Consider the following 24310-nt stretch of genomic DNA (forward strand, 5'->3'; position numbering starts at 1 on the left):
CCCCCCTCCCCCTTTCCCCCCCCCTCCCCTGCCTCCACCGCAGCCGAACCAGACCGCCGCTACCACCGTGAACCACCCAATGCCGGCGTGCCACCCACCAGCACCACCACACCACCGCCCTCTCTCTTTATTCAATTTTGTTACTACGCGCACTAGGTTCCACTGCACTCCGATTCCTTTCCCCTTTCAGTTAGTTAGTTTGCATATTTTTCAAATTCTGTTCAAATTAGGATAGTTAGAGATGCATGTTCGTAGTGGATTTTAGGTGGTTAGGTAGCTAGGATGTGATTAGTGGATTTAGGTCTGATAATTGCACCGTTCTTGCTGCTTGCTTTATCTGTTTCGCAATTTTTGTGCTGTTGATGCTGTTCATATGCTGTTCATTATTGTTTAATGCTGATTTGACATTATTCAACCTGAATTGCATTTCCTGCCGCAGATTGAGTTTGTTTATTCTGAATTCATGTGACTTGCTATTTGTTATTCTTTTCTGCACTACTTTTAAACATCATATGAACTAAATTTATGCTGGTGTTGATTTTCTGGGAACAACCAATTTATAGCCGGAATGCTGCCTGATTTTTCCGAAATTTTTTTTACTTAACTCCCATTCATAACTTGGCTTTGGTACTTTTGAATTCTACAATAATTGGTTTAAACCAGGCCAATTCATGGATGAATGGGCTAGCATTTCTACTCATTCTGGTTCCCTTCTTAGTCAAATCGCATTATTGATGATTTTATTCATTTTACACTTCTTTTATTTATATGATTAATCATCATTACTCTGCATTCTCTGCTTGAATGTGAGTTGCTTGTTCTTCAAGTTTGTGCAATTTTTGTTAATTAGGAACTCTAACACCATGCCACTCACTTTAACTTCACTTTTTAACTCTTAACTGCATTAACTTTCTAACTGCTCTCTTAGTTTTCAACTAACTACTTTTATCCCATTTTAAGGCATGATTGTTGTTGTTCCTGATAAACAAGCATTCCGCATATCATAGAACTTGGATTGTGATTTTTATTTCAATTCTTTGACTTTTAGCTTGCATACAGTCCAAAATTCTACATCTATCTAACTCACTTCATGCTTATATTGCTATTTTATTCCTCTTTGGTCCATTTATGCTTATATTGCTGAAATCCTATTTGCTTACCTGTTTTCCTGCTTTAGTTTAATAAACTGTATCCTGGAACTTTTGCTTTTCAGGATGTCTGACCCAAAGGGCAAAGGAAAAGCCAAAACAGGCACAGGCAAAAGGAAAAGAGGAGAGTCCTCTATGGCTATCCTGGATATCCTCCATGATGATTCCTAGCGGGAGAAGAATTTTACTCCGCAGGAAAAGGCTGATCAGTTAGTGCCTGCAACTGACCCAGTCAAGTTTGCAAACCGATACTGTGAACTGAAGTATCCAGTTTTTGCAACTTCAAGGAACCTATATCTAGAAAAGACCCTCCAAATTCCAGCCGAATTACTAGAGTACACCACAGACCAAATCAAACAAAGAGGCTGGTACTTTCTGGAGAGGAACTTGACTAAGGTAAATGCATCCTGGGTTAGAGAATTTTACTGTAACTACTTTAAAACGACCCTGGATGCCGTGCAGCTCAGAGGCAAATAAATTCTAGTTACTGAGGAGGCAATTGAAGATATCCTCCAAGTCCAGCCCAAATCTGATCAGCCAGATGGTTACCAGAAGGCTGAAGAGGATATGAGATTTATGCGTTTTGATTGGGACGCAGTGAAGCGCACTATAGCTCTCGATCCTACTGTCCCATGGGTCATGAGTAAATCAACAGTGACACCAAAAGGCATCAAAATTATTTATATGAATGATGAGGCTCGGCTATGGCAGCAAATTCTTAGCAATTATGTGATGCCGAGCACTCACGAGATTGAGGTGCCAGCTGTCATGATTACCCTTATCTGGTGCGTGATGGAGGGCAAGGACCTGTACCTTTCCAGATTTATCTGGTATTCCATATCTAGGGTCCATGTCCGAGGCACTCTGCCCTTCTCCTACTTGATTACTCAGCTGTGCCGCCGAGCTGAGGTACCCTGGGAGCTTGCGGATGAGAAGCCACCTGCCGTCGACTGCAAGAAGATTATCCCACATGGCAGGAAGTTCCAGGCTCTGGGCTACAGACCGCCCTTTCTCACTGCCTCCGCTGATGCAGCCACATCTTCTGCTGCTCCTTCAGCACCTGTTGCACCAGCCACCACCACAACACCTTCACCTGCTCCCGAGCCCATTTACCACCTTGTGCACCACCTCTTTGAGCGACTCGACCAGATGGAGCGCCACAACCAGCGGCGATATGAGAGGTCTGAGCATCGCAGTAAGCGACGCTATGAGTATTTAAAGTTGATGATTCGATCGGGCCACCATGACATCCCCTCCGAGCTTGACACACCATCAAAGCCATCTGAGGAGGAGGCAGATGACCATGAGGAGGATGATCGAGCAGTGGCTGAGCAGGCAGGACCCAAGCAGGCTGCGCCACATCATGAAGAGCACCAACAGATACAGCCAGCCGATCCACATGTCCCTTTATAGACAGAGTCCCCGCTTCAGCAGGCAGATCCCCAGCCACCCATACAGACTGCAGCACCTCAGGCCACCATTGAGACACCAGCAGAGCACCCTTCTAGAGATGCCACTTCTTCACACCCTGCTTGATTGAGCATCGGGGACGATGCTATTATTTAAGTGTGGGGAGGTCACCATCTCCAACGAATTCTATTTTGGTGAACTACTTTCAGACTCTTTATCCTATTTTATTTCTTTCTCTGTATTTTTATTTTATTTTATTTTATTTTCCTTTTTCAGTACTTGCACATTTTCTTTTGCTGTATTTCTGTTTATTTCGACATTATTATATTTTGCATTTTGGGCTGTATATATATCTTAGATATTTAGCTTAATTTGCATTCTTAGCTTATTAGTTGTGATATAGAAAATATGGATTATTTAGTTTAGTTTACCCTTTTAGCATATGAGAATTTGGTTTAAAAGAAAAGAGTAAACTAGAAATTTTAGTTTTTCTGAATCACAACAATCCACCCACCATATATATATAGCAATAAATGTTGGTAAATTGACAACATTTTTTTAAAGAAAATACCTATTTTTATAAGAGCCATTCAAAAATTCATATTGAGTTGAATGGAAACTCTTAATTTCTACTTGCATGATATACATAACTGATATATGGTTTTTGAGCCAAAGAACACACAACCCGTGAGTTTTTGAGCTTAATTGCATGGTTACATTATTTAACCATAGTTTTCATTCCTGTGTGTTTCGCCCTTCTTCACTATAATTGCAAACTTTACTTTGTTTCATTCTATATGTCCAATATTTAATGTATTTACATTCATGCATATGATTGAGGCCATTACTTGTTCTTTGCTCACTTTTTTCAAAAATAAACCTACCCTTTTATGTCACCCTTGTTAGCCCCCTTGAGCCTTTTAACTCCCTTCTATTCTATAATCACATCACTAGCCTTAAGCAGAAAAACAAATTAAAAAAAAAATCCCAAATTGGATCTTTGGTTAGCTTAAGATAGAGATTGTGTAACAATTAAGTGTGGGGAACTGTGGGAACATGGGCTGATAGAAAAGGATTAAATGGATAAAATAATCAGAATTTGGGAGCATACTCATGCAAAACTTAAATAATTAAAAGAATCCATGTGCATTGATAATGTTATGTTTTCTAAAAAAAAATTTTCTAAGTAAATAAATAAATAAGGGGACAAAATTACCCCAATAATAAGTTTAGTAAAAAGATCAATGCACATAGGATAAAATTAAAAATAATTTGATGCATGAGTATGTGAACAAGGAAGTGGGAAAATCATGGGAAGCTAGGCATAATTTTAAAATTATAGAAAGTATGTATATGTTAGGTGAGATCTTACACTAATTAAGGATTCAATTTATAGCTCACTTAACCTTATATATATGCCCTCACATTTACCTTAGCCCCATTACAACCTTGAAAAGACCTCATGATGTTTGCATGTATACATTGAATATTTGTTGATTGGTTAGATGAAGAACAAAGTTTTAGAAAGCATGACTAGAGAAGAATAGAGTGATTAAACCCCAAACACTGAGTGACTAGAGTGTATACACAAATCCAGTGAGGGTTCAATAGCTCAATTTCCATATATCCATATTTAATCATTGATTGTCTTGCAAGTTTGTGAACTCCTTTAATTAACTCAACTCAATTGTGAATGTATTTTAATATGATTTGGCCCTTAGTTATGCATATGTGATTCTTTGAAAATATGAATCAATTTAACCACATGTAAGCTCTATATATATAGGTGGATAATAATTAGAATTGCATGATTCATTTAGGTAGCTTGCATTTAGATAGATTGTATTGCATAAGATTCTACCATTCTACCTTCACTCTTTTCTCTTGGATTTAGCATGAGGACATGCTAATGTTTAAGTGTGGGGAGGTTGATAAACCCCTATTTTATGATTTATCTTGTGCTCAATTAAGTGTTTTTATCAATTCTTCACCCACTTATTCATAAGATTTGCATGGTTTTACAATTCCTTCCTTATTCCATGATATATGTGAAAACATGTTTCCTATGCCTTAAAAATATTAATTTTAATTATCCTTTATTACCATTCGATGCTGTGATCTGTGTGTTAAGTAATTTCAGGCTTCATAGGGTAGGAATGGCTTAGAGGACAGAAAAGAAACACGCAAAAATGGAAGGAACGCACAAAATAGAGTTTTGAAGAAAATGGCAGCGACGCGCACGCATGGATGACGTGGACGCGTGCCTAGGCGTAGAGCACAAATGACGCGAATGCGTGACTGACGCGTACGCGTGGCAAGGAAAAACTCCAAATGACGCGCACGCATGACCTACACGCACGCGTGACCCACGCACACGCGTGACGGACGCTACGTGCAGAAAATTGCAGAAGTCGCCCCCAGTGATTTCTGGGCCCTTTTTCAGCCCAAATCCAAGCCCAGAAACACAGAATAGAGGCTGGAGAATACGGAAATTAATTCATTCATTCATTATTCAATTGGAGAAAGACAATTTGAGGTTTTAGATGTAGTTTTAGAGAGAGAGAGGCTCTCTCCTCTCTCTTAGGTTTTAGAATTAGGATTTCTCTTAGTTTATGGTTATTTCTTCATTCCAAGTTCAATGTTCCTATACTTTAGTTTCTCTTCTACTTTTATTCATTCTATTACTTTAGTTGATTACTTGATGTTGTGAATTTGGTTTATGAATTCCTATGTTTAATTTGATTTTCTTATTTAATACACATTGAGGTATTTCAGATTTAAGATTGCTTTGTTCTATTTATGATATAAAAAATTTGGATTTTTCTCCTTTTGGCATCCGGTTGAGTAATTGGTGACACGTGAGTTGTCAAACTCAGCTGTTGATTGAAAATTGGAATTTGCTGATTAATTTGGATCCCTCTAAAGCTAGTCTTTCCATAGGAGTTGACTAGGACTTGAGGAATCAAGTTGATTAGTCCACTTGACTTTCCTTTATTTAATTAGTAAGGGTTAACTAAGTGGGAGTAATAACAATTTTTCACACCTGATAAGGATAACTAGGATGGGATTTCCAGTTCTCATACCTTGCCAAGAGTTTTTCTAGTTATTAATTTACTTCCTTGCCAATTTATTTTCTTGTTCCTTATTTCAAAAAACCCAAAAATGTACCTTTTTTCGTAACCAATAATAATTCATACTACCCTGCAATTCCTTGAGAGACGACCCGGGGTTTAAATACTTCGGTTATAAATTTTATTGGGTTTTGTTACTTGTGACAACCAAACTTTTGTACGAAAAGATTCTCTGTTGGTTTAGAAACTATACTTACAACGAGAACTTATTTGTTAATTCTTTACTGACAGGAAATCCGTTCGTCAATTATCTATTAGTTATTATTAGGGTAAAGTATATTTTTTGTCCTTGAAGTTTGGAAAAAATTTTAAAAATACCCCTAAGTTTTATTTTGTTTCAATTTTGTCCCAAAAGTTTTCGATTTGCATCAAATATACTTTCGACGGCTAAATTTTCAAAAAAACTAAGACCAATCTAACAATAATGCATGAAAATTATGCTTGATTTGCTTGTATTGAGGGTTGTTCTTGTGAAATTGTTGCTGAATTGGTCTTAAATTTTTTGAAAAATTAGCCGTCGGTGGTATATTTGATACAAATCGAAAACTTTTGGGATAAAATTGAAACAAAATAAAACTTAGGAGTATTTTTGAAACTTTTGTCAAACTTCAGGGACAAAAGATATACTTTACCTGTTATTATTACTATTCGGGAGTTTAGTAAATTAGATTTAGTAAAATTATTTGTTTTAATTGGATTTAGTAAAATTATCTATGATAGTTGTGTGATTTCAATTAATATGTGTTGTTTAGTTAATTGTGAAAATTTTTTAATAATAAGAGTTAATTAATTGGTAGGTTAGTCATATATGGTAATTACTAAATTTGGTAATTAACAAAAAGTTTAGCATGAGTTTAATGAATTAGTTTCTCTAGTTAGAAAATTATTATTTTTTAGTAGTAAATTAGTACTTGTTAATGATTTGACTAATAATTTGCTATGTTTTTGTAGAGTTCACTGATGTTGACATGTGATCATCCAGTCCCTCCAGATCGGTACAATGATAGGGTGGAGGGGCATTTACGGTTGACTGGTTTTTATCATGTTTCCCAGATTGGAATAGTTCAATGTTAGAAAGTACTGATAAATGCTCTGGTCGAAAGGTGGCACCCAGACACACATACCTTTCACCTTCCAGTTGGTGAATGTGCTGTGACACTGGAAGATGTGGCTGTTATTCTTGGTCTTCTGACGGACGGCCTTCCAGTTATAGGGATGACTATGAGTAGTTTTAAAGCTTTAGAGGCGGAGTGTTTGCACCAATTTGGGGTGTCACCGAGAAAGTCGGACTATAGAGGAAGTTGCATAAAACTGACATGGCTTCGAGATCTAAAAGAACGTTTACAGTTGACTAATGAAAATAACATGCAGAGGTACGTGAAGTGTCACATTATGTTGTTATTCGATATGATCTTGTTTGGAGACAAGTATGGGGCATTTGTGCACTGGAAGTTTCTGCCTTTGCTTCGTGATTTTGGCAGTATCAGACAGTACAGTTGGGGATCGGCATGCCTAGCAAACTTGTACAGGGCATTATGTAGGGCATCTCATTTTGACTGTAAGGAAATCGATGATCTACTAACACTTCTGCTCAATTGGGCTTGGATCCGCCTACCATATCTAGCGCCGGTTCCTAGGGAATCCTGCAGTTTTTCGCTTGCAAACAGGTAACCTTATCTTACATTTACATCATATCTTCATATTTAGAATCCAATTGCGTTAATGAAATAAGTCATATTAGGTGGCGTAACTGGGAGTGTGGAGACCGATGCTATAGATATCTTACGCTTGCTCACTTTAAGAAGGCCTTAGATGATCTTCAGGAAGGCCATGTGTGTTTTCATTAAAGAAGTATTTGTTTCGGGTTTAGTGTTATTATTATTTGGATTGTAATCATATGTTTCCTTTATTTTCCCCAATTTGTGTGGGTTGCTTATGCTGTTGATCATGTTGATCCGGACATAATTCCTGCAGACATCTATATGCACTCGGTTGTGTCGAGCGTGACGGTGTTGTTGGTGTCTTTTGAATGCATTGAGTGGCATGCAACCGATAGGTTTAGGCGACAGTTCGGTTTTGTTAAGGGAGTTTCTCATCAGGAACAGAATCTAGACAAGGCACACGGAGAAGTCCTAATTGGTCCTAAGAATCATAACTAGGCCACAGCCACGACTCATTCATTTTGGGGAATGCAGTGGATAAACAGGTATAGTCACGTTTTTACTGAACTTCCCATGCCTCCACAACATCCCTTAGATATTTACATGTACTGATACCGTACAAAATATGGCAACCACTTGAACTTGTCGGATCTTGTGGTTCAAGAGAATGATGAAAGTAATCAGGTTATGGATGATGACAATCAAGAGCAGGAGCCACAGTCACCGCCACCTCCACCTCCACAAGAACAATCTCAGTCCTCAAGCCAATACGTACCTCAAACACAGTTTACCCTTTCATACCCAATACATCAGCAGTATTGGAGTACACCACAGTTTGACTCAGGAGACAGAGCTTCTTTTAGCCAGTTGCTTGGATTCATGGTTGCAGATGCAGGCAAGCACAATATGGCCATCAGCCTGATTTCATGGTGGTAGGTATTCCTTGGACGCGAGGCATCCATGCCGCACTTCCTTGGGTGCTTCTGGAGGGTTAGTATCTGGTGACTCTAGTAGGAGTGACGGTGGTCGATGAATTCTTAATAGTTAAAACCATAACCGTGTTTTAATGGGTCTAATTGAAGAAAATTCTAAGACACTTGAGCAAGAGACTGATGAGTATCTAGTAGATAAACCAGATGACAGGGAGGATGAAGATAAGGACATGGACGAGGATGAAGAATCCCGTATTGATGCTTTTGATGATGGTGATGATGAAAGTCCTATTATTGCTTTACCCATTGGTCATATGATTATATTATATACTTGTTTGGTCAATTGTTTTTATTATATTGATGTTAGGATGGTCTATTTAATTAAATTGTATACAGTTGAGGCACATACTCCAGATGAAACAGGCAAAGGCTACAATCTCAGGGTTGATCCGTCATGTCATAGCGCTAATTGATTCACTCTGTCTGTGTTCAAAAAGGCCGTCAAGAAATGCAAGATTCTTGTGAAAGATGCAAAGTGGGCAATGAGAAAGTAGTTGTTGTGTAGTTAACATTTTCTATGTATCAGTTAACTTTTTTATGTATCAATTAACTGCTCTATGTATCATTACTATGCATGTCATGGAGTACTTGGACAAGTTATAATGTTTTGAATATCGTAAAATGTTTAGACAAAATCTAAAGTCGCATATGTCATAAAGTAGTTTGATATAAGTTACAATTTTTCAAATATCATAATTTATAATTCTACTCCTGATTATTGTCGGCACTTGCACCAACAGACTGATGGCATCTATTACGGCTGTGTCCCTCAGCCTCACATTGTGTACATCACCTAGGACGACGTAATATTCGCGTGTCCATCTCGTTCAAGAAGTATGTCATCCTTGGGCGACCTTTAGTAACGCGTCTCAGGTACGGATTCGTACGAATCGAGGCCCGTTGTAAGCAGGCCATGTAGTAGGATCCCCAGTAGCCTAAACCTAGCTCAGTAAACCCTTCGAACTTAGTCCATTTATAAACATCATAAACATACACTTGCCAATCTAGTGGTTGATTTGCACAACATGCAAACACATGTTGACAAGGAATTTTGTCCACCTGAAACTCACCACAGTCGCATCGTTGATAACGGAGGTCGACATCATACTCCAGTCCACTTGACATCTCACGCACTTCAAATACCTCATTCTGCCTGTCGAAACAATTAACCTGGATGTTTCCTGATGCAAGTTAATTTGCATACAATTTTGAGGTCACAAGCTCAGAAAAAAATGGCCAGCATTAATCCGAGCCTCTGCCTCGGCTCTTTTTCAGGTGAACAACTCATTAAGCCTGTAGAATGTTGCTTTGACAAGTACAGTGATGGGGAGATTGCATGCACCCTTCAAGACTGAGTTGATGCATTCCACTAGGTTCGTCGTAAACACCATCAAATGCCACATGGGGATTCAGTTTAACCAGTTACTGTAAGCCTCGCCATGTTCTCGTAAACGCTGGTAACTCACCTCGTACTCGCAAATCGTCCTCGAATATCCTGCACAATAACAAAAAACAAACAGAAAAAAAGGATGACAAACACTTATTGAAGGTAACTCTGTTAATAACGAACTTCGAATGACTCAATGTTACCTATATTGACGAAAAGTTTTTGCAGGTATAGTGCCTTGAATTTTCTCAGAAAATTTGACTCTATATGCCTGATGCAAAACATGTGAAAAGCTCTAGGAGGTGACAAGCTCCGTTACTACGAGTCACAACATGTTGTTGCAGGTTACTAAGAAAAAAGTGCTACGCATCAGAAGTCTCTCCCTCCACAATAGCAAATGCAATTGGGACGATATTGTTGTTACCATCCTATGAAACTGCCACTAACAGACAACCCTTATACTTTCCGTACAAGTGATTCCCATCCACCTGGACAACTGGCTTACAATGTCTGAATACTCTAATGCAGAGGTAGTAACTCCAGAAGACTCGATGCAATACCTGGATATCAGTTACCAAGTCATCGTCTTGATATGCAAGAATAATCTCAAAATGGATGACAGTTGATGGCTCCTTATGACACATGGCCTCAAACCATATGGGCAAAGCTTCATACGACGCTTTCCAACCTCCAAATATTTTTTCTAATGACTTTTGCTTAGCCAACCATGCTTTTCGATAGCTGATGGTGTAATTAAACTTTGATTGCACTTCTGCAATAACTGATTTTACCTTTAACGAGGGGTCAGCCTCAACCAATGGCTTTATTACTTTTGCAATTGTGTTTGAATCCAGCTTCGAATGATCCTGAGAAATTGTGGCTCTGGTACAAGTGTGACTACCATTATACCTCCTTATAACCCAACAGTACTTTCTGCTGATCATGCTAGCCATGATAAGCTAATCACACCCTGACCCATACTATGTACACTTGGCATAAAATGTCAACGGTTCCGACTTATACACCCGGTAGTCTACACCTCTTCGGATGGTATAATCTTTCATCGCCATAATAACAGTTTTTCTGGAACTGAATTCCATTCCCACGGCAAATTCACCATCTGCGACAATAGGAATTTCTGCCATGACGGCAGCCATACGATAAATATTTAATACACAAATATTTAATAACCGAAATTAAAAGTAAATCATTACTCACTACATCAATATTGATATAAATAAACTTTACATTAGGTTATTATCTTAATCTTAACAAAATAAAAACATAAACACATAAATAAATACTGATTAATAAATACTAATTAATATTTAACTAAATTAATAACTCACTAAAAATATTATTATCTTAATTTTAACTAAATAAACACATAAACAAATGCTAATTGAGTATATTTTTAGATGTCACTTAACTATTTGGTCCATCGATCAATATAAATTATTACAAAGTTCTAATCCTTCTTATAAATATAGGCAATTACGTACCTACACTCATATATTCCGGAAACTCTGGAGCATGCATGGCTTCCAAATCCAAAACTTGCATGAAAGATGGAACCTCAAACGGCACTTCGTTTGCGAGTGCATTTGCCACGTCTGTCACATTTGGAGCCATAGTGTTGTCACCTTGATCTTCATCTCCGTCTGGACCAATAACTTCGTAATTGCTTTCGAACTCTTCCTCATTGTCACTATTGTAATCTTCCCGTACAATATTTCGGTCGGCCTCAGATTGTTCGAATTCAATGTACAGCTCGATGAAGGAGATCTAAGCACGACTTTCAATATACATTGAAAACATCTCTTGCATACTCGCTTTGTCAGTTATATATTTGGTTTGAAATTGAATGAATCCACCAAATACTGGTATGGGATATCTGTATAAAATACATGATAGTTTTCTTGACATCTCATAATCTATCTTCTCACAAATCACACCTTTGAGCTCTTCAAATGAGATTGTGAAGGGAATAACAATATTTAACGGATTTTCACAAGTAAATTTTACTCCTTCAGATGTTTGTACCAAAATTTGACCAAAATAATATACTTTTAAAAGAATTCTATCATCCATTTCTCTTACTCACATACATAAAAACTTCACTATTTTTTTAGTTCATATGAAAGAAGAGAGACATAGCAGCTGAGGGAAGAAGAAGAACAAGCAGAAAAAGAAGGGGAGATATGAGAAGTGGTTTACGAGTTACACACACTTATCTATTACTTGTATAATAGCCGTGGCTCATTCAGCCACACGTCAGTCTCACATTCATTTGAGTTAAAAAAAAACAATAAAACGTAGTAACGCTTAACGCGTTTCTCTATCATCTCAGCTTCCCCCTTTCTCTTCTCTCTTCTTTAGTTGACGCGCCCCTCTTCCGCCCACTACATCTCAAAAAAACCCAAACTCTTTTCTTCCCTTGGTTCTCTCTCGATGGGGTTTGCTGTCCATCTGAGTCGGATCTCCTCTCTAGTGGTGGTTGATGTAGCTCTCTGGATTACGATGTATATGTGGTCGGGTGCGCTCTGCTTGTCTCTGCGCTTTGGGTAGCTGGAGTTTAAAGCACTGGGGTGGTGGTAGGTAAGGGTTTATAAAGATGATATTCCATTTCTGGGAGTGGATTCTGAGAGAAGAGAATAGATGTCTTGATCTCTGAGCGTGGTCATCTCTGTCGCTGTGTCTCTGAAACCCTAGGTTTTCAAATTTGATCTCCACAATCTGGTTTGTATGTTGTTTTCAATGGTTGCTACTTCTTCTTCATTTTTGTTGTTTCATTCAATTTAATGCCAAGGAAACTAACCTAATTTCATTGGTTGCAGCTCAGGTTGTCAAAGTCGAAAATTGAAAAGGCGAGTTGAATATACCCGATTAGCCGATTCGGGTAAGTAGCGTGGGTTGTTGTTCTGTTGTAGCTTATTCATGCTTATTGTGTTACTTGAGTCATGTATTAGGGCAAAGAGCTTAATTTGTATTTGTTCTTATTCTGTTTCTCTAATTCTTTGGTTTTTTATTCTTTGCAAGTGCTTTCGTTTTATTTAATTTAAGTTTTTTATGGATTGGTTATGTCTAAGTGTCATATTGCATTTTTGACCCCGGAAGGAAGGATCTTTGGATTTTTGGCTCAGATTTTGTGTTGATGACCAAAGATAGTTGACTTTCTGATTTTTACAACTGCAGATGTTAGTGGAAAATGGTTGAAATGGCAAAGTCTAAATTGGAGTCGTTTAAATTGGCATTCAGGGAAGGAGAAACTGTTGAGAGCACAAAATGCACTTGAACAAGGTACTCTTTATCCTGTAATTTGGACCGACGTTGTGTGGGAAAAAAAAAAGAAATAATGGTGTCACATGATAAATTCTTTATCCTGAAGATAAAGGTTATCATCGTGTTTTCTAGGATTTATTTGATTGTCTTTCAAATAAATGTGAATTTAGTATTATTTTTTATTGTGATATGTTGGTATATGAAGGTGTTTAAAAGATCAATTGAGGATCCTTGCTAGATTATGATATGAGATTGCAGCACAGTTCTTCTGGACACGAAAATGGGCTCAAAAAGTTTGTAAGTTAAGTTAAATAATTTTTCTTTCTGCCTTTTTTTTCATAGAAATTATGTTTAATTTGTTCCTTTTTTGTGTATAAAAGTCGTGGCTCATTCAGCCACGCGTCAGCCTCACATTCATTTGAGTTAAAAAAAAAATAAAATGTAGTAACGCTTCACGCGTTTCTCTATCATCTCAGCTTCCCCCTTTCTCTTCTCTCTTCTTTAGTTGACGCGCCCCTCTTCCGCCCACTACATCTCAAAAAAACCCCAAACTCCTTTCTTCCCTTGGTTCTCTTTCGATGGGGTTTGCTGTCCATCTGGGTCAGATCTCCTCTCTGGTGGTGGTTGATGTAGCTCTCTGGATTATGATGTATATGTGGTCGGGTGTGCTCTGCTTGTCTCTGCACTTTGGGTAGCTGGAGTTCAAAGCGCTGGGGTGGTGGTAGGTAAGGGTTTACAGAGATGAGATCCCATTTCTAGGAGTGAATTCTGAGAGATGAGATCCACAATCTGGTTTGTGTGTTGTTTTTCGTGGTCGCTACTTCTTCTTCATTTTTGTTGTTTCATTCAATTTAACGCCAAGGAAACTAACCTAATTTTGTTGGTTGCAGCTCAGGTCGTCAAAGTTGGAAATTGAAAAGGCGAGTTGAACATAGCCGATTAGCTGATTCGGGTAGGTAGCGTGGGTTGTTGTTCTGTTGTAGCTTATTCGTGCTTATTGTGTTACTTGAGTCGTGTATTAGGGCATAGAGCTTAATTTGTCGTGCTTATTCTGTTTCTCTGATTCTTTGGTTTTTTATCCTTTACAAGTGCTTTCGTTTTATTTAATTTAAGTTTTTTTGGATTGGTTGTGTCTGAGTGTCATATTGCATTTTCGATCCCAAAAGGAAGGATCTTTGGTTTTTTGGCTCAGATTTTAATATACATATTTATTATTACCAAAATGTAATTAGTCTGAGCAAAACATGAACCCAACTTGCTTAATTAAGAGGCCTGCTTAAAGTAAAAATATAATATGGGAGCTCACAAACTAGATACCTCATGCATCCATCCGAGGGGCCATTTTTGGCAAACTAGACCCTTTTAAGTGTGGTTCAACTCTTTCATCCCTCTTTTTTTATTTTCCAATAATATCTTTTGAAGTCGTTTTAATCATAGATAAAGCTGGTATGGAATCTTGCATCATATTTGCCCTTTTATATTTGAAATTGATTAAGTAAAGAATCTAATTTCCTTTAACTTATGCTAAACATATCCTAGGAAAAATATGACAATACAGTTAAAGAATGCACAAAAGCATTAGATCTGAATCCAGCGTACATTAAAGCTTTAGTAAGAAGAGGAGAAGCTCATGAAAAGCTTGAACATTTTGAAGAAGCCATTGCTGGTAAGTTCAGATCTTATATTAGGGGTTATTATACTTTAAGCAGGACTTGACTTTATTCTCTTTTGCACAGTAAGGGGGTAAGTGTAGTTTCTCAAACTGGAAAGGTGCCACTGTTATGTGGTATTTGCCAACCTAGGGAAAGCCAGTATGAGTATCATTAGGCATTCCTTATTGTTGGATCTTAATGAAGAAGTACATGTTTTGCATACTGATGCCATTCTGATTTTTTTTCTTTTCGCATCATTGAGTTCATTCATACCATAATTTTTTCACTTCACTAATTTTAGTTATTTTTTCAAATATCAATTGACAGATATGAAAAAGATCTTAGAAATTGATCCCTCAAATGATCAAGCTAGGAAGGCCATCAGGCGACTTGAGCCGCTTGCTGTAGAAAATCGGGAAATGATGAAGAGATGATTGGCAAGTTTTTGTTATCATGTTTATCTTGGATTTCAATTATAGTTGCTATTGTATTATGTACTTTGCGTAGAATAGTGCATGGACATTATTTCCTTACATTACCTTGATTCTTCATGCATACATTTATAATTTGTTACCCAATATGATGCTCTTTTCTTTATTTCTTCTTGCTGCTGCAAAACTACCATCAATGATGGAAAAACATCTTGTCTTAATTTCTGTGTATTTATTGGCACATTCATCTAGCTTTTTCGTCCATCCTTAAAATTTATTTGCAATCTTGTGGTTGAAATTGGCTAAGTCCATATGTTTGTTTAGTCAGATGAAACCTTTTTGAAAGAAATTATTTTATCAAAGGAATTTATGGATGCCTTATTATGATATTTCTAAGCATGGGATACCTAGGTGATAGAAAGATATACTATTATTTTAAGTGATGTATGCAACTTTGGGTTTTCAGAGATTGCTTCGTTTTCACTTATGTTGTTGGAGCTCTTGGTGGCTCTCTTTTTGGTTATGTTCTTGGTGTTTTAGGTCTCTTTCTTTTCCTCACCCTTATTTTTCTGTTTAATAGTTCTGTTTTTATTGAATTATCGTCTCTGAATTGTATCTTCTAATTTTCTTTCTTTGTCACGCAAGGGGCCACCTTCAAATGTTGGTTTTTTTTGCCTCTCATTTTGGAATCGATTTTTATGTTGATTTTCTTTGGCCAAGGCACGTTTATTTCTCATGATAGTACAAAGAATTCCAAACTGTATCATTTTCTTTCTTTGCAAAATATAGTCGCCAAATTAATCGTCAATGTTTCTTCAAGAAATGGTTTTGGTATTATTTAGACCGATAATGATAATAATACAACAACTCTATCTTTTTATTCCAAATTGTATATACCTTTAAGGTGAATCATTTTGATCCTGTTTATGTATGTGTAAATTATTTTTTGCCTGTTATTTTTTTGTGTGTTTGTAATAAACCCTCTTTTGATTCAATGCGGTCCAAGAGTTGGAATGGCTCCGTCCCATCAGATTCTAGAGCTGAAAGGTACAATTTTTGGGGATTTCCTTTCTCCTTTCTTGATTTCACGTCTTGAGTGACTAGGATTTCTTATGCTTTCTTTAATATTAATATTGCAAGATAAATTAGGCTTTAAGATCTCAGATGTTCTTATTTATTTGAATTCTTCTGTATAATTTACTTTGGCTTTTCTTTGCTAAAAGATTTAATCTCTAGAATAGAATTATTTTCCTGGTTGGATTAAAAAAAGAATAATATTTTAGAATTTTGATCTTACTTGATGAATAATTTTGGATTAAATTGACTGGTTTTTCATTTGTGATGTGTTAAATGTGTATTTTTTTTGTTGGTGTCCTGCATTTTTTTTTCACACTTTGGTTTGCACTAGAGCTCTCAACTCTTATTATTCTAAAATGATATACTTTTATGCATTTAATTGTAAAAAGCTTATGTGGTAAAAAGTAAGAAATTCTATAAAGGTCAACCCAATGCACTTCTCTCTGTTGCATCTGTAACCATCAAAGATCTCATATGTCTTTTCATCGTCTCCTTTCATATCACTTACTTTTTTATCCTTTACTTTGTTATTATTATTAATTTTTTTAACCTTTGGTTTGTTTTTTTGTGTGTTAATTGGTAGATGGAAAACAACAACGCATTGTTGGAGATTGAGGTGAGTTTCATTATTTCTCAGTTTTGTGTTTTACCCAAAATTTTATTCTGCTTAGATGGGAGCAAATTTTTTATTTAGGAATTCTACATCTCTCTGAGAGTTTTATTTTATTATGTAGATAAATAAAATCTCGTGAGAGTTTGATGTTATTGATTTTTGGTATGGTGTTGTTGGTTGACTCGTGTGCAGTGAGATGATGGATCTTATGAGTTTAGTTTTTTAGTGTTGTTTTTAAATCTTTTTGAGACGTTAGTTTTGTTGTTGGATTTCTTTCTGTTGTGCTGGTTTTGGAGTTAAAACTTGCCCTTATGAGAAAAGAAGTGTCCCTATCCAGCAATAGCAACAGCATCTACTCCTCAATGGGAAGGAGATTAGGAACTCTGACGAGTTAAGAGCGATAGGCGTGAAGAATGACAATTTGCTTGTGATGGTCCGCTCTGGTGTTGGTAGTAGCGGCGGTGGCGCTGCTAGGTATGACTCTTCATTTATATTACTCTGTTGTTATTTTTGTTTTACTTTGTGTTTTTATGGAAAGACAAATTAGATAGAGGTTGCTATGTAATATTATATGTCTATGAAATTTCTGGACAAATTGTAACTGTGGTTGATTGATTGGCTTTTGAGCTGGGTATAGGATTCAGAGAGATGGCCCCCCAACTCTTACCATCTTTCCGAATCCTATAACCAGTTGAGAAGCCAAATAATCCATTTTGAGTTTGTTTCAAATAATTAATAATTTATTGTATTTTGAATTGTCATCAAGTGTATGGAAATAATGAATCATCCACCTATTTTTTGGGTATTTTTTGTTTGTAATGATTTTTCAGCTGTCTTGTAGATGAAGAACTCTCTAAGAAAGTTAAGGTAAACAATATTCCTTTTTTATTATATTTTATATAAACTATATTAAATAATCTTCCTTTTTTATTATGTTTTATATGGGTATGTGTATTTGCGTATTTTGAAAATAATTTTTGAGATTAGAGATACATTTTAAATTTGCATAACAAATTCTTCCTGAATTTGAAGTCTTAATTCTCATATTGGCCAATTCTCATATTTGCCAGATAAATTAGTCTTTAAGATCTGACAAATGTTATTACTTTTTTTAATTTTTTTGTGTAATTGACTTTAGCTTTACTTTGCTTAAGGATTTTATCTTTAAAATAAAAATATTTGATTGCTTAATTTTTTTAAAAAAAAGGAAGAATAATATTTTGGAATACTGAAGTTGATGAATATTTTTGGATAAAATTTACTTTTTTTTTTGTCACATTTGATGTGTTAAACGTGCATTTTTGTTGGTATCATTGCTATTGTTTATTAATTTTATAGGTGTCTTTTTATTTTCTTTTAAATTCATATGAATTTATTGTTATTTTAGTTGTAATCTTTTAGTGTATAGCTATGTTTTACTAATTTATAGTATGAGGTATATCTATTTTGTTTTAAATTTGTGTCTTTTTGTATTCTTTTATTTATTTATAAAAAAAATAGAAAGAAATATATGATGTGATAGAACAAATCTCTCTTGGATCCTTTCTCAGAGAAACACTTTACCCCCACCTCCCTCATGTTCTTCACTCCCTATATCATTCCATCAACAATCTTATGGCTCTGACTAATCTCATTTTCCAAGCACAATCTAGGCCTCCATGCATTTTATTTTGCAGAGCTATTCTATTTTTCATATTCTTGCCCCATATCCATTAAACCCTTTTTCATTCTACTTCGTATTGCAGGGTTCACATCCTTTTGAATTAGTAGTCTGGTTTTTGAGTTCTTCTTTCCAGTCTTTGGGTTCCATATTTCTGGATAATTGTACTATAAACCCCGGAAAGGTTATGAATAATAGAGAAGATGGAACTATTGAGCCCTATACTTTTCACCTCTGGCTGCCATAGTTCTGTGGTGCAGCGCTCTCTTCAATCTGATTATGGCGGCGATGAGAGTTTGTTTGGATTGATTTTTGTCATGGTTGTGTTATTTATTTTAATTTCAGTTATGATACTATATTAGGTTTTAATCTTATAATTATTGATGCATTATTTCTTCTTGGATATTGAACTAAATAAATAATTAGTGTTGCTGTTCTGCTTTTTTTTTCACTATTTGCTTCGCACTGGAACTCTTTTAACTCTTATTTTTTTTTAATTCTTAGGTGTTTCATTTTTATGCATTTAATTTTAAAAAATTTTGTCGTAAAAAGTGGGAAGTTGTATAAAATTCCATCTGGTGCAATTCCAGTGATTTTTTTGTTATTTATCTTGAGTATTTATTTTGTGAATGCATATTTTGTTGGCCTGTTTTTTGAAATAAGATTAGTAAGTGCTTCTCTTTTTTTTTGTATTATTCTATAGTGCTTGAATTGTACTTGAGTTATTCACATATTCATTTTTCTGAATTCTTGCACAAAAAAGAATTGAGAGTCAAATTTACCTTTGTGCCTTTATTTTTTCCTTGGGTGTTGTTAGTAACTAAACTTCATTTGTATAATAAGCACTATGGTTGTGAATGTGATAATCTACATAATCTTATTTATATATAAGTGTACACCACTTGAGTTTTATTTAGAAGTTATTTTAAATTCTTTTTTAATTGTTGCTCCCCCTTCTTCAATTGTCAAACAGCTTTTAGCTTGGAAAAATAAAAGCTTCTTGATGAAGTTAAGTCAAATAATAATAATACTATTATTACATTTTAATAATTTACATTTGACTCACAAGAACATCTCTCAGAATCATAAATTTCAAACAATTGGACTTGGTATGTTTGGAAGGCTATATCATCGTATAACAAAATGAATGTTATATTTATGTATATCATGGAAGTGATGTTCACTTTCCCATATCAGCAGCTTTTGTACTTCTTCCTTGTGTTACTCTACATCTCTAATCCTTATTTCAGTGTTAATGGTACTTTTCTTGTGGCAGGTTGGGCATTTACTGATTCTGTTCTACATAGATTGGTACCTCTTTGGGTGGGTACTAGAGGATTATAATTTACTTGAGATTACATTCTACAGGGCCTAGAGGCTAATACAAATTTGGTACGTTATTTATCTTAATACTATAACTTCGGATAGGTCAAGCTGAAAAATGTAGTCAATATTCTCCATGTAGTCAATATTCCTGTTCTCTTGAATCTTAGATTGGATTTTCATATCAGATTATGGTTCCAAATTGTGTGTGTGTTGCTATTTTATGATACAAAATTATGTGTTTGTCTATAGCTTTGCTTTGCTTAAAAATTTTATTTTTATAATAAAAATATTTTATTTCTTGATTTAAAAAAAAGGAAGAATAATATTTTAGAATTCTGAACTTATTTGATGAATAGTTTTGAAATATTTTAGAGTTGTCACTTAGATGATGATCAAATGAAGATGTTTGCTTATGAAAAATGATGCTTTTAGTTTTATGGGCTAAAGTGATTTGTGATAGTATATATATAATAGATTACGGTTATTGAGATATTTGTAAGTTTATTCTGTTTCATATTTACTCTCTGAGCTTGAGATCAAGATTTAATATATATATATATATATATATATATATATATTTATAGTTTTTAGGCAGTTAAGCATAATAAAAAGTAGTAGAATATAGCTGCTGATTCAGTCTTTTATTAATGGTAAAACATATTGGTTTCGGATGATTGTCATTATACATGTAAATCCCTCCAGTTTATTTATTCTATTATTTTTCTCATTATACAATGATTCAATCAAAATGACAGGATGCCAAATTCATTAATTGAATGTTTATATTTTGTTTCATTATTTTTTTACTTTTCATGAGTTCAGTTTTTTTATTGTTTCATTGTGTGGAAAACTATAAATGCATATGTATTTAATGTTTGGCTATTTGTAGTTTATCTTTTGTTTTGTAGTTAGAGGTTCTTTAATTTTGGAAAAAAATTTTTGATTTCAATTACAATAAAAGAGTGATATGTGGTATATTTTGGTTTAAAAATTAGTAATATATAATCGAATATATAATAGATAGATTCTATTTTTAAAGTGATCAAAGGTTTATTTCTCTCCTAATATATTCATGTATAATATTTAATTTGCATTAATAGTTTCAAAAATATATATTTTATTTATTTTGTAATCATTTACATATATGCTTACTTAGAAAATGATTTATATATAGTTTTCAACTTTAAAGCTCTAAAATAGCACAAAGTATGTTTTTTGTTGAAGAAAAATTTTCGCATTTAACTATATTTTGTATGTGCTTATCCGTGACTGTTATTTCATTTAATGTGTATAAATTATACATTTTCTTTTCTTGGTCGGTGATACCAAATTTGATACAAATTGTCTTGTGTATTTTTAGGGTTGCAAGATACAAGTTACTATTCGCAGGCCTATGATTCATACGTTCAAGAACTTTTGTCCGAGGTCAAGTATATGTGTTGAAACTCTTCTTTATTGTTCCAAATCAAGGATCTTATAGGCCAATAAGTACCAGTTCAAATCTTTGATTCCATAGTTTAGGTTAACTATTACATACAAATAGAAATTTATCTCTGTAGTTGCATTACTGCTTAATAATAGGGTTTTTTCTTATATTTTGATTTTGTGATTTCGAATAACTATTTGTATGGATATTAAGCCGCCTGCATAATTATATTTACTCATATTACCTTTTTTTTGAAACTATTAAAGTTATTAATTTTTTGATTTACCTGTTTCGTTTTGGAAAATGATTCGTTGTGTCATAAGTTGATCCACTAACATTCATGATTATTTTGAAAATTTAAATAATGGTTGAAAATTAACAAAGAAAATAAAGAAAGAGTATTTGTCAATTATCATCACCTCTTAAGAATTTATGCTTTTTAAATCTTGATATAGAGCTAGACTAGGAGGCTATTAGAAATGTCTATTTTTTACACAAAAATGTATTCTTGATTTTTTGTAATTGTTTCTTTAGTTGACTTCTTTTATTTTAGTACTATTTTACAACTCTATGTTGCTTCAATTTTATGTCTTTTTGGATAGGATAGATATTTTTAGTGGTAGTATAAGGTTACATAATTTATAGAATCTGATAAGTTGGAAAAAATTTAGAGGCACATTAGGAACTATTTTTAAAATACTACCTCTTTAGTTTTCAAATGGTATATTAAAAATAGACCATATTTTGTGTATTTGGAGTATTCATTCAAGCGTCACTTTCATAATGTCCTCTATAGTGAGCTCTCTCTCATTTAAGTTATCATTTAAGTTAGGATTTAGATTAAAAGGTAGTGGTTGAGAGATTTGTAGGAACGAGTTGAAATTGGATAAAAGAAGCCTTGCACTTATCTCACTATTTCTTTCTTTCGTCTTAGAAAATAACAAGTTTGATGAGAGATTTCAGACATCCATTCTTTTTCTTTTTCTTTTTCTTCAATCAGCAAATAAACAAAACAAATAAATTATTTTAACACGATAAATCAAGGATTTTTTTATATACATAAATTATATTGGTTATGGTTCTTATTCATATTTATCTTTTGAACTGTGTTGTTTATATTTTAAATTATATTTATTGTTACATAATTTATGAAGTTGAATAACATACAATGTACTGTGAGGCAGGATCTCTATAGCCTCATCAAATTGTATGCTGACATTCAAAGTGAATGTTTTGAAAAGCAAGAATAGAAAGAATGAGTATAAACTTGGTCGTAATTGAAAAAGTAGAAGCAAACTATGAGAAATTAAGAAAGGATCTTTATGTATTTTGAGTAGTGATAAAATAAATATATCTTTTATCTTTAATTAAAAATTGAACAATAAAAATACTTTTACTAATGTAAAAAGTGACAATCCAAAACCTTTGAAAAAAAAAGCCAAAACAAACAAACAAAAATTTTCAACCCATGCGTCACACAGGTCTTTTGCTAGTATATATATATATATATATACAAATCGGACCCAGCGATTACTTTTAACTGATTCAAAAAAATTATACAATAATCAACCCGTACCGTCCGATTTGATTTTCGCAAAATAAAAAAATTGATATATATATAGAAATCAGACAGTCCGATTAGCTAAGTCAAAATTTAAATTCTCGTTCCCACGGAAATCGAACCGTCCAATTGGTTGACAAATTTTTTAAACAAAGAAATCATTGGGTCCAATTTCTTCCTTTATTGTGTCAGCTAAAAGCTGTCCCACACTAAAGTCTAACACCCATATAATCCATATCCACGCACAACACACAAACTCTTGCAATATCAAAAAAATGAGCCAATAATTCAAAGCACAGCACATCATAAGCACAAGTGTATGTTTAAAGTAATCAAATTCAGAAAGCAAGATTTAAAAATCTAACCTCACTAACTGAGGCAAATAAGATGCAAATTTGAAGAGAAAATCTTCAAAGTACAGCTAAATCCACAAAATTCATAGAAACGAAATACCGAAAAGGAAAAATGAAGAAGGAGGCAGAGAAAAATGTCGAAATGCAAAAAGAAGAGTAAATTGAGAGGAGGAGGAGGAGGAGATAAATCTAAAAGAAGAGAAATTACTGACCAGAGCATGGGATTCGTAAAAGGAGGGACAAAGGAAACTGATGATGCGAGAAAATTGGGGGGCGCGAGAGGGAGAGAGCGACGAGGTGAATGCCGCAATTTATAGCTATTAGCTAATTGCTTCTCATGAGAGACTGAGTCATGCGCTTCCATGCGTACTGCATGTCTCTGAGTTTTTTTTTTTGAACTTGGGTAGGGACGGACAGACCCGACCTAGGAGACCACTATTCCAGATTCGAACTGATTCCCTTCTGCCCACTCCTTCCCTAAACGAAACCCCTAGTTCTACAACAACCACCGTCACTTTGTGAACATAATAAGACAACTAGACACTGGCCGGAGGCAACGAGGGACGCCAGGATGGGAATCACGGAGACAAGCTTCCCCTATTGGCGACGGTCGCGGTAGCAGAACTAGGTGACGGCGGCTCCGACAAAACCAGCACCGACGAGAAAAAGAAAGGCAAGGATCGGAGTTGATGCAGAAGTAGCCGGTGTTGATGTAGAAGCAACCTGATCCTAACGAAGAAGACCACTAACACTTGACGGGAGAGGCTGAAACCAACCGCAATCTCTTCTTCTATATGCACACAGTGGCAGCCTTCAAAGTTGACGACGTGAAGACAACTACTAGCTACTTTTAAACCTAGGAAAGCTTCAAACTTCTTTAATTCTAGAGAAGAGACGGCAGATGGCCCAATAATTTAAGTTGATGGAAGACAAATATAAATATATTAAGAACAAGAAATATAATTTTGAATGATTTTGTTAAAAGCATGTAATTTTAAATTTGATATCAAACCTAATAAGGGTGTAATCAAGCGGGGTTAATCTAAGTTTAAGAAAAAAAATTATTCAAACTGATTAAAATGTTATTGAATGAGATTAATTTTAATGGTTGTTAGAATTAAAATTGGATCGATTAATCTAAGTATTCAAATAACTTTTTTGGTATTAGAAAAAGAAAAATAAAAATAAAAAATAGTGTCA

The 24310-nt window shown here is 34.7% G+C and overlaps 2 protein-coding genes across 2 annotated transcripts in view; one reads left to right on the plus strand and one right to left on the minus strand.

Annotated features, from left to right (window-relative positions):
- The window catches only part of LOC107617635 (serine decarboxylase 1-like), a 59642-nt gene extending 36223 nt beyond the window's left edge, over positions 1 to 23419 (minus strand). Inside the window, exon 1 of the mRNA XM_016319446.2 lies at positions 23323 to 23419. The gene's annotated coding sequence lies outside the window, so the exon portion shown is untranslated. The remainder of the gene's footprint in view (positions 1 to 23322) is intronic.
- On the plus strand, positions 13000 to 15119 carry LOC110267212 (tetratricopeptide repeat protein 1-like). Its single transcript, XM_021112372.1, has 3 exons — positions 13000 to 13029; positions 14551 to 14677; positions 14991 to 15119. Exons 1-3 carry the CDS (start codon positions 13015 to 13017, stop codon positions 15095 to 15097), a joined length of 249 nt encoding a protein of 82 aa, XP_020968031.1. The 5' UTR covers positions 13000 to 13014; the 3' UTR covers positions 15098 to 15119.

Source organism: Arachis ipaensis, chromosome B09 (genome assembly GCF_000816755.2).
Source record: "Arachis ipaensis cultivar K30076 chromosome B09, Araip1.1, whole genome shotgun sequence".
Taxonomy (NCBI): Eukaryota; Viridiplantae; Streptophyta; class Magnoliopsida; order Fabales; family Fabaceae; genus Arachis; species Arachis ipaensis.